Source organism: Rhodotorula toruloides, assembly GCF_000320785.1.
Source record: "Rhodotorula toruloides NP11 unplaced genomic scaffold Scaffold5, whole genome shotgun sequence".
Lineage (NCBI taxonomy): Eukaryota > Fungi > Basidiomycota > Microbotryomycetes > Sporidiobolales > Sporidiobolaceae > Rhodotorula > Rhodotorula toruloides.
Genome location: NW_015622965.1, coordinates 454675 through 467981, shown reverse-complemented (window position 1 = coordinate 467981; position 13307 = coordinate 454675). Strand labels below are relative to the sequence as shown.

The window sequence follows — 13307 nt, the reverse complement described above, 5'->3', positions numbered from 1 at the left end:
GCGACAGTCGAGAACGAGGAGAGATGCGAGACGCGGGTTCCGATGATGCGCGAGTACGACTACAACAAGCTAAGCGATCCGATGCGGTTCCTCCAGCACATGCACAACCTCAGTAATGCTTCAAACCCCTCTTCCTCCAGTTGTTCAGCTCGATTCCCTCAATGGCCTTCTCCTTCCCGCCCCATTTCTCCCACTGCGTAAAGTTGTGCGCCAAGACAACCATCACCTCGTCCTTCCTGTTGATAGCCTTGATGCGCTCGAGCGTCTGCTCGGCCTTGAGGTAGTCGTCGTAGTTCGAGTGCTGAGGCGGGACGTCGATGGGTTCGCCGGGGTTGCGCCACCTGCCGAGACGGTAGTGCGCTTCGTTCGGTTTCGGCGCGAGGAGGATGCCGTGGTGGCAGCAATCGGCGGCGAGCACAACGTATTCGCCTTCTCCCTGCCCGACGGAGGGCTCGGTCGCCGTGCGCACGACAGCAGAGATGTGACCTTCGGTGTGCCCCTCCGTCGGGACAACGACGATCGCGCCGTCGCCGAAAACGTCGTAGCTATGCTCGAACGTTGCGAGGTGCGTAGGCGAATGATGCCACGAGAGCTCGCGGACGTTCTTGTGGCCCTGGAGAGCCACAGTGCGCTCTTTCACGCCGGGTCCAACGATGATCTCGGCTTTGGTGAAGATTTCGGGTTTGGTGCTGTGGTCGAAGTGGTGGTCTGCCGAGACGGAGAGGGTGAGCGAGAGAGTCGAGATGTACCAAATGAGCGCAACTGACGAGAAATGATGACGACGTCGATATCCTCCGTCTTGACGCCCTTCTTCGCCAACACGTCGGCCAGGTCTTCCTGCACCTCGACCGCGAACATCTCGTACTGGGAGACCTGGTCGTGCGGGATGTAGTTTGTCCAGTCCTGCGGGCGGTCGACGCGTCAGCATGGGTCGTAGGTTGGCACATATGCGAGTAACCACCTTTGTAAGACCAAGGTCGAAGAGGACGAGCTTGCCCGTCGGCTGGTGCTTGATGAGGAAGACGAGGACAGGGTGACGGTGCGAGACGGAGCGGGCGGGGTGGATGGTCCAGCTCTCGGGCATCTCAAGCGTCGAAGGGGAGAACGCGGTCACTTGGCAGGTGCCGCTGCCCTGCGGAAAGCCGTGCCACGCTTCGAACGGGACGACGGGAGTGTCGGCGGGGAGCATGGTCGTAGCGGGTGTGGGAGGCCGTCGGCGGGTGGCGAAGGGTGGCGAGTGGTGCTATGTGAGCAATACGAAGCTGGTGAGCACTCTTGCGAGTCTGCAAGCGTGTGGGCGTGTGAGGGCGGAGGCGAAGAGGATGTCATCGCGCGGGTGGAGGACGGCGGCGGTCCGCTCACCAATGTCAAAAGCAAGGAACTCGCAGGAACGGTGGCAAAGACTTTCCTTGGCAGAGACTTTCCTCGACGTATTGGCGAGCACAGCTAGAGGCGAGACGTGCAGCGAGGCCGTGTGTCCAGCTTGCGAGGGCCGCACGCGTTCTCTCCTCCCTCGACCTCGAAACACAGTTCCGCAACTTCCGTACGACATTGTTGAGATTGAGCAGACTGTTCAAGCGGCGAGACTGCCCCTGCCGGTCAATTGAGCGGTTGATGCCGCCAAGGAGAGCCTTGAGGAGGTATTCGGCACTGCAGGACCCCTCGAACAACGTCGTGTCGACCATGTCGCGGATCCTGCGTGGCCAAGGGAGTCAGCTTCAAATTTTTGGGCTTTCAAAGCAAGCAGCCGGCTTCGGGTGAGTCGAGAAAGGCTGGCGCACCCGTGCTTCTCCTTGAGGTCGTCGTCGAGCATTCGCAAGTGTTCTGCCGCCTCCGTACTGCGAGGTTCGCGAGCGTCAGCACGCTCATGCTATGGAATCCGACCAACTCACTAGTTGCCGATCTGGACAAAGCTACACCCGACCTGGAATGGAGGAAAGCGTCCGGCATCGAGTCGGCGCGCCGTCTCGACGAGCACCATCCTAGGGTTCTGGTCGTCGTGCGGTGCGCCGTCTGCGAGCGATCCAGGTCAAGAATGGACGACTCAAGGAGGGAGGAGCGAGGAGAACGCACCTGTGAGGATAACCAAGTTGAGCGGTTTCGGTCGAGGTTTGCCCTTCTCCTTGCCGCTCCGCTGCCATTCTTCGAGAGTCTACGGCGCAGATTAGAACTCAGTATTCAGCACGAAGAACCACCATCCGACAAAAACTGGGAGGCTTGCGATAAGGAACGGCGCCTCCCGCGCGCGAGGAAACTGGACGCACCTGCATATACGGCTCCAAGACCCTCCTCACCGCATCCGCCGTCGGCGTCTTGTACCGCGGCTTCACGCGGCGGAAGACTTCGAGGATCTCGTCGGAACTTGTTGAGGTACAGCGTTCGCGCGAGTTGAAGAAGGCGATGTCGACACCGTCCTGCCAGGTCGGGAGAGTGGGGATCGAGGCTATCCGGGTAAAGGACACTTGGAAGGAAAGGGGGAGGAAAGGGAACGCACGTCGTCGTACTGCGCTGCGGTCTTCACAACCGCACTGAGCGCCGTCGCCAACTGCGCCTCCCACACGCCCATCACCGAGCCCGAGTCATCCACCAAGAATACCGTATCGTACTTCCCCAGTGCACAGAGGGCGTCTTCGCCTCGTTTGTCGAGCGTGAAGGCGGGAGCGGTCGAAGGCGAGGCGGTGGGAGCTGAGGAGGCAGACTTGGTCGACTTGGATCCGCTTGTCAGTCGCTTGAAGAAGCCCATTGCGGATGTCAGTGAACGGCGGGAGAGAGAGAAGAGCGAAGCGCCAAGCGGAGAGCGAAGTGGGGAGAAAGGAGATCAGTATGCACCGCCTCTTCCCGAGCGGACAAGGGCTGGACGAGCAATGTTTGTCGACGACCTTGAGCGTGAGCTGTGCGGTCTGTACTCGACCAGTCTGTACAGTCGATGCGATTGCAGGCGAGGCGGGCGGGACGTCGCTACGCTTCGATCTGCGCAATGATCTCGTGCAACTGGTCCGGCTTGAGAATCGAGTATCCCTGCTCCGGCACGACCTGCGAGTCCTGGCGCATCAGCACGAGACCAGGAGGCCGTAGAAGCGCAGGAGAGACGCACCTGCGCGAGCTGAACGTTGTTGTGGTCCAGCTTCTCCTCCATGACCTGCTTCAACACCTTGAGCGCGAGAACCTTGGCCTGCGCAAGCGTCATCGACTGTGTAACCCGAGTGCAGACTTCGATCAGCTGCTGTAAACCTCGAAAGGCGGAAGTCAGCCGAGAGAGAACCCGGCGCACCTTGTCGTACGAATCTTGCAGCTCGCTCTGCGCTCCCTCACTGCCCGAGCCGATCGCCTTCGCATGGTACCGCATGAACGTTCCTGAGGGGTCGGCATGGAAGCTGTAACGTCGACGGGGTTAGCGAGTGCCTAAGGAGAAGCACGAGGCGTGCGCACAGTTGAGGTCCGTGGTGGTCGATTCCTGCGATGAGCAAGGCGACGCCGAATGGTCGTGACTGTGAAAGACAGTGTCAGCGTCCCCAAGTAGCCAAGGTTTCGAAGAGCACGCACCATGCTCGCATCCTCCTCGTTCGCACCCTCGCCGAACCGCAACGCAAGGTCCGAGACCGACTGTGTCACCGACTCGACCTTGATCGGCTCGTCGTAGGTGAAGACATGGTTCTGTGGGTCGACTTTGATCAGTTCGGCCCACAAGCTGAGTAGCGGGAACGCAGCGCACCTGAGCAGTAACTCGCGCATGCTCAACCATCGTCCGCGCGTCCGCCGTCAGCCCACTCATCGCGCATCCGATGTGTCGGTCAATCTCCATGATCTTCTCCACCGAGTCCGATTCGAGCAGGGGCGACTGCGTGCGCTTCTCCACTGCGAGGACGACGCCTTCCGAGGTCTGGATGCCGACGGTTGTCGAGCCGAGCTGCGGGGGAGCGTGAGGGTCAGTCGCGCTTTTGTCGCGTGTTTCTCGCCGTGGGAGGGCGCACCTTGATAGCCTCGATGGCATACTCGACTGTCGCAAGCGGAAGAGAGTACGTAAGTTGGCCATCCTCATCGCTCGAGAAGCCGATCCGCCTGCGTACCCTGGAAGAGACGCCCTTCAGGAGAGAAGGTGTTGACCTGCGGGCGCTCAAGCAGGGTTAGCGAGCGATTCCTTCGAACGGGTCAAGGAGTCGGCGGTGCGGTCGCAACCCCTCCACCCAGCACAGTCATGAGCTACACGTACACCTCGGTCGTATTCAGAGCGACTGAAGGCCAGCAACAATGAGCACAGAGGCGTGTTGAAGCGATGTCAGCTCGAGGAGTTGAAGCGGGGGTGAGGAGACGCGGCGCACCTGCTGAACATGCTGGCTTCTGGTTCGGGCGGGTCTAATCAATGTCAAGCAGTGCAGTATTGGGCTCAAAGTGGCAGCACGAGCGAGTGAGCGGATGGACAACAAGCAGACCCTCGTCGTCGTCACCCTTGGCCAGACCACCAACCTCGACTCGCCTCGTTGGACTCGCAAGCAGTGCGTACAGACGCAGTCTGACCCAGTGAACGTGCTGACGAGGTCGCGCTGCCCGCAGTGGCCGCCGTCGCCCCTCCTACCGCCCCAACAACCTCGGCTGGCTCCCCCATCTTCGTTCCCAACTTCGTGCACAACCAGCGGGCGTTGTACTACGTCAAGAGTAGTGAGTCTACGTCCCTTAGAACGGCGCGCCTTGGACTGCGGCAGAATGAGCTGACGGCTCCTCTCGCTCCTCTTCTTGCAGCGACCGCCTGTATCGCAGGCTCAGTCGCCGGCATCCTCGGCCTGACAAACCTGCACGGCTTCGTCCTCTTCTTCATCACATCCTTCGGCGTTGGCGCGCTGTACTCGGCCGTCAATTGCGGCATGAAGCCCAGCCGCTACTTCCCCAAGGCGAGCGAACCGCTCCTGTCTGGGACACTCGGCAACTGCTTCAGCTTCATCCTCTTTTGGACATGTGCGTTTGAGTCCTCTCTTGTTGCGAAGCTGAGACCGATCGGCTGACTCTGTCAATGCATTCGCAGTGTTCTATTCGCTCGTTCACAGTGCGTCCCCTTGCGCTTGCTTCTTCTGCTCTAACAGCCTCGCTGATCTGCTCCTCCACACAGTCTACAAGTGATTCTTCGTCCGCCGTCGCCAGAACGCGCATGCAGCGCGACGGGCCGCTTGACAAGTACTCATCGCCCAACTCACGCCCGCCAAACCCCCGCCCTCTTCTTCGGCTCCCCCGCCTCTTCCAGTCGACTCATTGGCGAGGCTGTCAAGACGGAACGGCATAGGCTGGCCGTAATGGCGAGAGAGGAGCGCACAGGATCAGGTCGAGCCGAGTCGAGAAAGGTTTGGGAGGAACGCCTTTCTCGGTACGTCTCGCGATGCAATGCCAAGCCGCTGCCCGTACAAGCTCTGATCTTGCAAGTCGAGCAGAACAAGGCTCGACTAACTTACACTCGATGCGCTTGTCCGTGGCAAGTCCGGCAGCGCACCGCCTCATCCCCACTGGCTCCTCTCTTGGCCTTGTCCACTTCCCGTCCGACTTTCGCCAGACTCGTCGACGGCGCAGAACATGGTCTTTCGACGCTTCTCGACGAACAGCGCACCAAACAAGGGCCAACAACCAGCGAGTGCCGCTCCCTCGTCCGCCTCAAACAGCGCCAGATCTCCCTCGACTCGCAACTCGCTCCCATCATCAAACACCTCGTCAGCCAGGAGAACGTCACTAGCAGGAAGCATGTCGGGATTGTCGCTCGCTGGATCAACGGGAGGAGCTTCAACGGCGACTGCTCCACCGCCGTATCAGGCTGTCAGCATGAGTGCGGGATCTGCAGGAAGACGAGCAGTGCCTGCGAGGCGGAGCAGTATCGAGGACAAGCTTGCGCCGCTGGGCAAATACGACCTGGTTATCCTCGTCGACGAGTGAGTCTCGCTTTTCCTCTTTCACTGCGCTCTTCCTGCCCCGCCGGCTCGCTTGGTTGAGGTGGCTGCTGACCGTCTGCGCATCCATCAGCTCGCCGTCCATGATCGACTACTGGGACGAGACGCGAACGGCATTGATGGGTGTGGTTGAAGCGTGCGGGAAGTACGACCGAGACGGGATTGATCTGTACTTCAGTACGTTCGGCTCTCTCGCCTCTTCGCAGTCTCGTTGACAAGCCCGACTGCGCAGTGAATAACGAGGACCGGAAACTCGAGAATGTCATCGACACGAAGGTCGTTGCGAGGGCGTTTCGCGAGATTGAGCCGTTCGGGTCGACTCCGTGAGTCTCGCCGTCTACCTGTCATTCTGTTGGCCTACGCTGACCCCTCTTCACCACAGTACCGGCGTCGTGATGGACGAGATCTTGCGGGACTACGTCGAGCGAGTTGAGGACGCGCGACAGACGAAGGAGCGGGTCAAGCCTCTACTCCTCCTAGTCTTGACGGACGGAAGGGCGGATGATACGGATCTCGTTCGAGGTACGCCGAGCTCGTCACGTTGGGAAGCTGGCCGTGCGCTGACGCTCCGGACGGCAGACGTGATTGTCGAGATGGCGCAACGACTCGACGAGGTTCGCGCACCGTAAGTCCCGCCAACTTCCACGGCCCACTCTCCAACCCTCACTGATCGCTCTTTCCGCAGACCGTACCAACTCGGCATCCAGTTCATCCAGATTGGCGATGATCCGGACGCCCGCGCGTTTCTGCAAGAACTCGACGACGACTTGAAGCCTCAACTCGGCGTGCGGGACATGGTGGACACGTGAGTGCCGCTCCTGCTCGTACTCGGATCGCTTGCTGACGCCAAGTCGTCGCGCAGGACACCTTACGGAGGACAGATCACGCCCGAGTTCCTGCTCAAAGCGGCTCTCGGCGCGGTAGTCAAGAGCATCGACGGCTAGCTCGGTTTCCTCTCGGCATGTACAGGCTGCGTAATGCGTTGTTGTACATTCTGTAGCATGCATACGACTCGAATAGGCCAGACAACAAGGTGCGAGAGGGAAGGACGGAGAGGATGGTTGAAAGGCTAGACGGGCGGATGCAGCGTCTTCTGCGATTGGAGGTTCCATTGGACGTTGCGCATGTAGGACGTCCACAGCTCGACGATCTCGGCCGTTGAGGCGTTGTAGGCGTTGACTTGCTGAAGAGGCGGGAAGGGCTCCATACGTCAGCTTCACTCGACTCGGCGCGGCTCGACTACCGTAGTCCAGGAGCATCCTGTCGGTGCCCCTCGCCGTAGGAACACGATACAGGGATCGCCGGCGAGCGGAAGACGCACCTCGATGGACCTGTTCAACTCCAGCATGCTCTCGTTGAGCTTCTCGACCGTTCCCAGTATCCGCGAGATGACAACTGTGTCCGCACGGAGTGAATCAGCGCCGGCGGTCAACGCCTTTGATCCCAGACGAGGTCGCCCATCGCGCCCCGACGTGAGAAGGAGGTCCACGGCGCTGAGAAACGGCTCGCACCTTGTTGCTCCTCCTCGTACGGGTTGTTCATGGCTGCTAACAAACTTGGATGTGATTGCGCGGCCGGCTGAGGGTGTGCTGGCGGTGTGAGAAGCCGGTGAAGGAGAGTTGGCTGATGAGGATGAGGGAGGACCGAGTGAAAGGTGGAGACCGCTGGGAGAGTCTAGGGGTCGTGTAGTCGTTCCAAGTCGGCTCACAGAGCGGTAGGAGGGCAGCCACGCCGTTCGGGCGTAAAGGGGGTGAAGAGAGGAGGACAAGCAGCGGCAGGACCAGAAGGCCCGTGACAACGGACCAGCGAAACGGCGCAGCTGTGCTGTAGAAACAGAGCTCGCAAGGTTCACTTCGAAGGGCGCGAAGAGAACGCGTAGAACGAGGCGAAATAGGATGACAATTGCCTGTTCCTTCCATCGCATGCTGAACTCCTGCTACAGCTTGCCTTCCGCATCCTGCTTGACCTTCCACCTCACAAGCTCAAGCGCAGCTTCCGCATCGTCGCGAGCGGAATGACCAATCGTTGGGTCGCCCTCCTGGATGAACTGCGAGTCGAAAGCGGGTCAGCGGGAGTTAGCGAGAGAGCAAGGCTCGTAGCGTACCTTCTTCAAGATGTCTTTTGTCAGATTGCGCAGCGAGTGACGCCAGGTGCCGCCGTTTGGATGCGGGAAGAGCTGGAGAAGTGCGGAAGTCAGCTTAACCCACAGGAAGCGACTGAATAGGACGGATTGACGCACGATAGCCGTGTCGATCACCCTCGTGTGCACCAGCCTCAATGCCTTAAGATCGTTCTCCAGGCCATGTCCGACAAAGATCGTCTTCTCGTCGACAAACTGCGCCAGCGCCTTCCGCACGCCGTTCACATCCAAGACCGCCTTCTCTAAGTCCTCGTCTTGAACGCCACTGAAGCGCGTGTTGAGGTCGAGGATTGTGACACCTGTGGGCGGCCGGATGTGCTCGTCGAGCAGGATCGAGCCGGTCGAGGAGAGGACGGTGACGCGGGCGAGCGACATGCCGGCCGTGGTGTAGACCAGCTCGCAGTCGAGCGCGCAGATGTCGACAGACGAAGGATGATCTGGCGAGGCTGTCTGGCGGAGTGAGGCGGAGGTGACGAAGGGGACGCGGGAGTGCAGGACAGCGGGATCTTCGTCCTGCGAGCGAGAGCCCCGTCAGCGCCGCTTCGGCAGAAGAGGGCCGCATCCTCACCTTGAAAACATGCGGTCCGACTTGACAGGGTGCCGCGCCGACTGCTGGACAGCACGAGTAGACCCGTTGCCGAACGCCTGTCGAGCAACCCTGTCAGCACCTCTCATGGCTCGCGGCGAGTCGACTTCATGCGCACCGGCCACCTTCTCCGTCACCATTCGCCCGAAATGGTAGTGGCACGCCTGCTTATCCTCCTGCGGCACGAAAAAACGAATGAGCGATCCGACCTTCTCAAGCAAGCAGACAACGCACCTCTGTCAACGTAGACGACACCACCCATTCCTTTTTGCACCGTTCGCACACAATCGGGTTACCCACCTCGGTCAACCTGTCACCGCCCGGCCCAGACGGGACCTCGACGACATAGCTGAACTTCCGCAGCGTCTCGACTGGGTGGACGAACTTGGCCACCCTCTTGCCCGTCAAGCGACCCTTCTCCTCGTTTGCCATTCTCGCATTCCGCTCCGCCTCCTCCTCCAGCGTGCCCGTCTCCTCGACTGAGCGAGCGGGTGGCCGCTTCTTCAGCCTCGCGAGCGCGGAGATGATCGAGTTGCGGTAGGTCGCCTTCGTTGCTCGGGAGAACAGGTACTCTTCTTGTCGCAACGCATGCTCAGAGGCGAGTTGCTGGCGAAGTGAGGTAGGAAGAATGCCGGGAGAGTAGATCTCGAGGAATCTGAGTCGTAGCGAGATGAGCGAGCGAATCAACGTCGAGCTTGAGCGGACGTACTGGTGATAGAGCGCATTCAACATCTTCTGTCGAGTGACCGCAGGCGTGTGCGTGAGAGTCTTTGGCATGGGAAGCGTAGGAGGACCGGCCTGCGCGACACAAGGTTGAACAACAGGACAAGTGGTTACGAGGCAAGATGTGACGCACATTCAGCAGGTCCTCAAGCTTCACCTTCGACGTTGACGCTGCAGAACCGCTCCCTGCACCTGTCCCGTTCGCGCTGCGACCCGCAGAAGGACCCGCACTGCCAATGTCGAGGCCAACCAGACTCTTCACCCTCTCCTGCGCCGCAGCTGCCGTTGCTACTCGCTTTGCTGTCAACGTAATTTGCCCTTGACCGGTCGCCGAGCGCTTCTGGGGGACCGTCGAAGCGGAAGCGATCGCTGAACTTGGCGAGGCGGTGGGTCGAGCGGTGGGCGCTGGCTTGGGCGGAGTGTGCGAGAAAGGGCAGCGGAAGGCTTTGCATGTGCTCCAGTCTGGGCACAAGCCGAATAGCTTGCTGGACGGGAACATGACGAGCCAGGCGCGCTGGCAGGAGCGAGAGAAGGAGGGCGCGGGTTTGATCTCATTCCACTACCTCGCTACCGCTAGAGAGCCTGCTGCTGTGCCGACATGGCTGGTGAAGAGCATATGACTACGCTCACGCCCACCACCGCGCCTCGAACACCCTCCATCTCATCCTCGCCAAGTTCATCAGTTTCCGGTCTTGCGACCTCGACACCCTCGTGCACCCATCGAGGGACCGCGACAAACGGTCAAGAGCGGGAAACAATAGCATGTGGGCGCGCGATCACGACGTCGGACGGGAAGCGCGTGGCAGTTTGTCGGGTCAAGCCCTCGAAGCGGTCGCTCATCCCACCGCCGAACTTTGGCATCGTCGAGGAAGGGCTCTATCGCTCTTCACAGCCTACCGAGGCCAACTTTCCGCTCTTGGACAAGCTGGCACTGCGGACGGTGATCTGGCTGGCGCCTGAGGAGGCGAACGAACCCTTGTGCGTCTCCTTCGCTTCACCTTCGGCTCGTCCTGCTGACGCTTGTCTCCCCCGCAGCCGCAACTACATCAAAGACCGCAACATCACTCTCCACCACCTCGCTGCCGACGAGTTCGCTGCCAGCTACGACCCCTTATCCGAAGAAACCGTCCTTCAAGCGCTTGACCTCATCCTCGATCCGACGAACGCGCCCATTCTCGTGTGCTGTGGACAAGGACGGCATAGGACTGGTACGGTCATCGGCTGCTTGCGGAAGTTGCAGCACTGGGCGTTAACGGCGACCTTGGAGGAGTACCGAAGGTGCGTCGTTTTGGTCTGTTCTCGCCAGTCACGGCCGCTGATTCGCTTGGTCTGCAGATACGCCGGCCCAAAAGTCCGTGTCGGAAACGAGCAGTTCATCGAGCAGTTCGACGTCGACCTCATCGTCGTGCCTCCTCCTCCCGCCTCTCCCAATCCTGGCTCGTCTTCCTGACGGGCGCGTCGAATGTGTCGCATTAGCGCTCTGTCATGTTGTTGTAACGCTAGCGAGTCAGCATCTCTCCTTCTTCGAGCGGTGACGCGCAAGCCGTCGACGAAAGCGATGCAGGGTGCGGTGATGCTACAACAGCGAGAAAAGAATGAGACTCTAGTGGCGCCAGCTGTCGGGAGAAGACGGTCAGCATCACTGATCGTCCAGTAAACGCTCAAAGCCCCTAAAGAGCAGGCGAGCGAGAGAATGAATCTCAGCCGACAGAACTCACATCTTGACCTTCTTGTCCCTCCCACCGCTCGCAATCTTGTCCGCGACAAAGTCGACGCAGTACACCTCATCCAAATGACCAGGCAAATCAACGCGGATCTTGTACGTCTTGAGGTCCCAGAGCTGCGAGGTGGGCGGGTCAGCGAGATGAGCAGGGGAGAGGGGGAGGGGGGGAGACGACGGACCTTGAGAGTCGAGTCTTTGGAAGCGGAGACGAGCATGCGAGAGTCGGCGGACCAGGAGACACGGTAGACCGCTGCGACGTGTCCTCGGAGCGAGGCGATGAACCTGCGGACGAAGCAAGTTGTGTCAGCTGCAGCCTCGGACAGCAGCAGAACTGCGCTTGCTGGGTAACAGCAGCAGATACATGAGTCAAGAGCGCGACAGCCGACTCACTTGCCAGTCCGTCCGTCCCACAGCTTGACCGCATTATCAAACCCAGCACTCGCAATGAACCTCCCATCCGGACTGAACGCAACATGGTTGACCTGCTTCTGGTGTCCCGTTAACCGCGCGACGGGCTTCTTCGGCGTCGCGGCGGGAGGATCGGAGTTGACGGGCGGCCAGAGGAAGAGGGTGTGGTCGTCTGAGCCGGAGATCAGTTGTTCGGGCGAGCGGGAGGTGAAGGTCTTGTAGCGCTTCAGGGCGAGTTGTTGGGCTGCGAGAAGGGCGAGAGAGCGTGAGCGAAGATACATCGAGAGATGGAGAACGCGCGGACTCACCTTCCTCGTCGGATGCCGGGAACTTGGCAAACTGATCGAAAGGTCCGGTCCGAAGGATAAAGTCGGTGTTGAGCGCGAGCGTGTTGACCCAGTGCGCGTGCTCAGACAGCGTCCGAATGAGCTTGCCCTGCGAACGAAAGCAGAGTCAGCCTACGTGGGAATGACGAAGCGAATCCGGTGCTGCGGGTAACACAACACCATTCGCAAAGACCCCGGCAAGGCGACTCACCGTCTTGCCATCCCAGAGCTTGACAGTCCTATCGCTGCTCGCCGTATAAATCACCCCCTCGCCTCCCCACCTGACGACATTGACGCTCGCCGTGTGACCTCCGAGCGAGAAGTCGAGTTTGCGCGCTTTCGCATTCCAGATTCGCACGGTGGCGTCTTTCGAGGAGGAGGCGAGGCGCGGGGAGGAGGCGTTCCTGCGGGCGTGTCGGGACCAGTCGGCGTCAATTTCGCTCGACGGCAGACGAGGAGAAGTAGCGAACGCACAGATGGATAGGCTCCCAAGCCAAGCTCGTAATCCACTTCGAATGGCCCCTCATCGGTTCACCGACCGCCTTACCCGTCTTGGGGTCCCACAACCTGACCGTATTATCCATACTGCCCGTCGCGACGAACCTCTCGAGCCCGTCCCACTCGACGCAGAGGAGCCAGCCTGTGTGGCCTGAGAGAGTCGAGGCGGGAGTCTCGGAGTCGAGGTTCCAGAGGCGACAGGTGTTGTCGCCGGAGCCGGTGGCGAGGTAGCGACCTGTTGGCGAGAAGGAGGCGCAGAGAATCGGAGAGGCGTGGCCTGCAAATCCGTCTCCGTCAGCGAAACCCTCACGAGCAAGAAGGAGAGCGCAACGCACCATCCAACGACGAACTACACCTCGACACCTCCCTAACCCTAAACACCGCCTCGGGCTCACACTCGATCACAAACACATCTTCCGTCGAAAGCTTGTTGGCGTGTCGAGGGTTCGTAAGGAGGTCTTGGTGAATTGAGCGCGAGATGGCGAGGCGGAGACCTTCTTCGGGCTTGGTGGGAGGGGCAGAGGGGTCTGTTGGTTCGGGCGCGGCGGCGGAGGGGAGTTGGAGGTGGAAAGAGAAGGGTACAGGGTCTTCAGCCTGTCCCCCGACGATTCAGTCAGCTCCATGCCCCATCTCCTCCTCCTCGAAATCAAGCGGGACTCACCGTCCCCCTCAGGTTGTTGACCAGCAACTCGAGCCCTTCCCTCCCCGTATCAGCCGGCAAGCTAACCGCCGGTCCAAGGAGCGTGCCATCCTGCGCGTTGCGGAACTGGCAGACGATGGTCTGGACGGGAAGGGACGAGGCTTCTTTCGCTGCGAGCGAGGCGGCTGACGGTGGGCCTGTCGTGCGTGCGCGTTTGGGCGGGGGTGGGATGACGGTGCTCATTGTGCCAGAGCTTGGCGAGGTGAGCGAGTTTGTTGAGTGAGAGCGAGTTGAGCTTGGGAGAGATCCAAGGTCAAAGAGTGGCGGTGCTGACCTCCG

At 60.4% G+C, this 13307-nt stretch overlaps 9 protein-coding genes across 9 annotated transcripts; 3 read left to right on the top strand and 6 right to left on the bottom strand.

Moving 5' to 3' along the window:
* Window positions 1-109: 109 nt before the first annotated feature.
* RHTO_06900 (metallo-beta-lactamase domain containing protein) lies at window positions 110-1189 on the bottom strand (the record flags this gene model as incomplete). Its single annotated transcript, XM_016420559.1, has 3 exons — window positions 110-708; window positions 768-903; window positions 962-1189. The coding sequence occupies 3 exons, from the start codon at window positions 1187-1189 to the stop codon at window positions 110-112; spliced, it is 963 nt and encodes a 320-aa protein (XP_016274960.1).
* A 384-nt stretch (window positions 1190-1573) lies between these two features.
* RHTO_06899 (von Willebrand factor) lies at window positions 1574-2743 on the bottom strand (the record flags this gene model as incomplete). The annotated part of the gene is made up of 5 exons (XM_016420558.1): window positions 1574-1838; window positions 1893-2013; window positions 2074-2152; window positions 2265-2414; window positions 2495-2743. 5 exons carry the CDS (start codon window positions 2741-2743, stop codon window positions 1574-1576), a joined length of 864 nt encoding a protein of 287 aa, XP_016274959.1.
* A 215-nt stretch (window positions 2744-2958) lies between these two features.
* On the bottom strand, window positions 2959-4330 carry RHTO_06898 (20S proteasome subunit alpha 5; the record flags this gene model as incomplete). Its single annotated transcript, XM_016420557.1, has 10 exons — window positions 2959-3033; window positions 3095-3190; window positions 3272-3374; window positions 3430-3488; window positions 3544-3654; window positions 3713-3907; window positions 3972-3997; window positions 4068-4104; window positions 4211-4232; window positions 4320-4330. The coding sequence occupies 10 exons, from the start codon at window positions 4328-4330 to the stop codon at window positions 2959-2961; spliced, it is 735 nt and encodes a 244-aa protein (XP_016274958.1).
* Window positions 4331-4413: 83 nt separating this feature from the next.
* On the top strand, window positions 4414-5433 carry RHTO_06897 (uncharacterized protein; the record flags this gene model as incomplete). The annotated part of the gene is made up of 6 exons (XM_016420556.1): window positions 4414-4493; window positions 4552-4656; window positions 4738-4950; window positions 5018-5038; window positions 5102-5353; window positions 5418-5433. The coding sequence occupies 6 exons, from the start codon at window positions 4414-4416 to the stop codon at window positions 5431-5433; spliced, it is 687 nt and encodes a 228-aa protein (XP_016274957.1).
* A 288-nt stretch (window positions 5434-5721) lies between these two features.
* RHTO_06896 (von willebrand factor) lies at window positions 5722-6868 on the top strand (the record flags this gene model as incomplete). The annotated part of the gene is made up of 7 exons (XM_016420555.1): window positions 5722-5906; window positions 5998-6101; window positions 6157-6247; window positions 6307-6446; window positions 6504-6549; window positions 6610-6729; window positions 6787-6868. The coding sequence occupies 7 exons, from the start codon at window positions 5722-5724 to the stop codon at window positions 6866-6868; spliced, it is 768 nt and encodes a 255-aa protein (XP_016274956.1).
* A 125-nt stretch (window positions 6869-6993) lies between these two features.
* Window positions 6994-7466, bottom strand: RHTO_06895 (DASH complex subunit DAD4; the record flags this gene model as incomplete). The annotated part of the gene is made up of 3 exons (XM_016420554.1): window positions 6994-7107; window positions 7246-7319; window positions 7436-7466. The coding sequence occupies 3 exons, from the start codon at window positions 7464-7466 to the stop codon at window positions 6994-6996; spliced, it is 219 nt and encodes a 72-aa protein (XP_016274955.1).
* A 394-nt stretch (window positions 7467-7860) lies between these two features.
* On the bottom strand, window positions 7861-9872 carry RHTO_06894 (RNA exonuclease 1; the record flags this gene model as incomplete). Its single annotated transcript, XM_016420553.1, has 8 exons — window positions 7861-7971; window positions 8029-8100; window positions 8164-8577; window positions 8633-8709; window positions 8769-8826; window positions 8885-9305; window positions 9360-9448; window positions 9507-9872. The coding sequence occupies 8 exons, from the start codon at window positions 9870-9872 to the stop codon at window positions 7861-7863; spliced, it is 1608 nt and encodes a 535-aa protein (XP_016274954.1).
* A 99-nt stretch (window positions 9873-9971) lies between these two features.
* Window positions 9972-10823, top strand: RHTO_06893 (protein tyrosine phosphatase; the record flags this gene model as incomplete). The annotated part of the gene is made up of 3 exons (XM_016420552.1): window positions 9972-10351; window positions 10409-10651; window positions 10709-10823. 3 exons carry the CDS (start codon window positions 9972-9974, stop codon window positions 10821-10823), a joined length of 738 nt encoding a protein of 245 aa, XP_016274953.1.
* Window positions 10824-10976: 153 nt separating this feature from the next.
* On the bottom strand, window positions 10977-13211 carry RHTO_06892 (WD repeat protein, Quinonprotein alcohol dehydrogenase-like protein; the record flags this gene model as incomplete). The annotated part of the gene is made up of 9 exons (XM_016420551.1): window positions 10977-10989; window positions 11092-11213; window positions 11276-11378; window positions 11487-11748; window positions 11813-11939; window positions 12042-12234; window positions 12305-12605; window positions 12664-12922; window positions 12990-13211. The coding sequence occupies 9 exons, from the start codon at window positions 13209-13211 to the stop codon at window positions 10977-10979; spliced, it is 1602 nt and encodes a 533-aa protein (XP_016274952.1).
* Window positions 13212-13307: the final 96 nt, after the last annotated feature.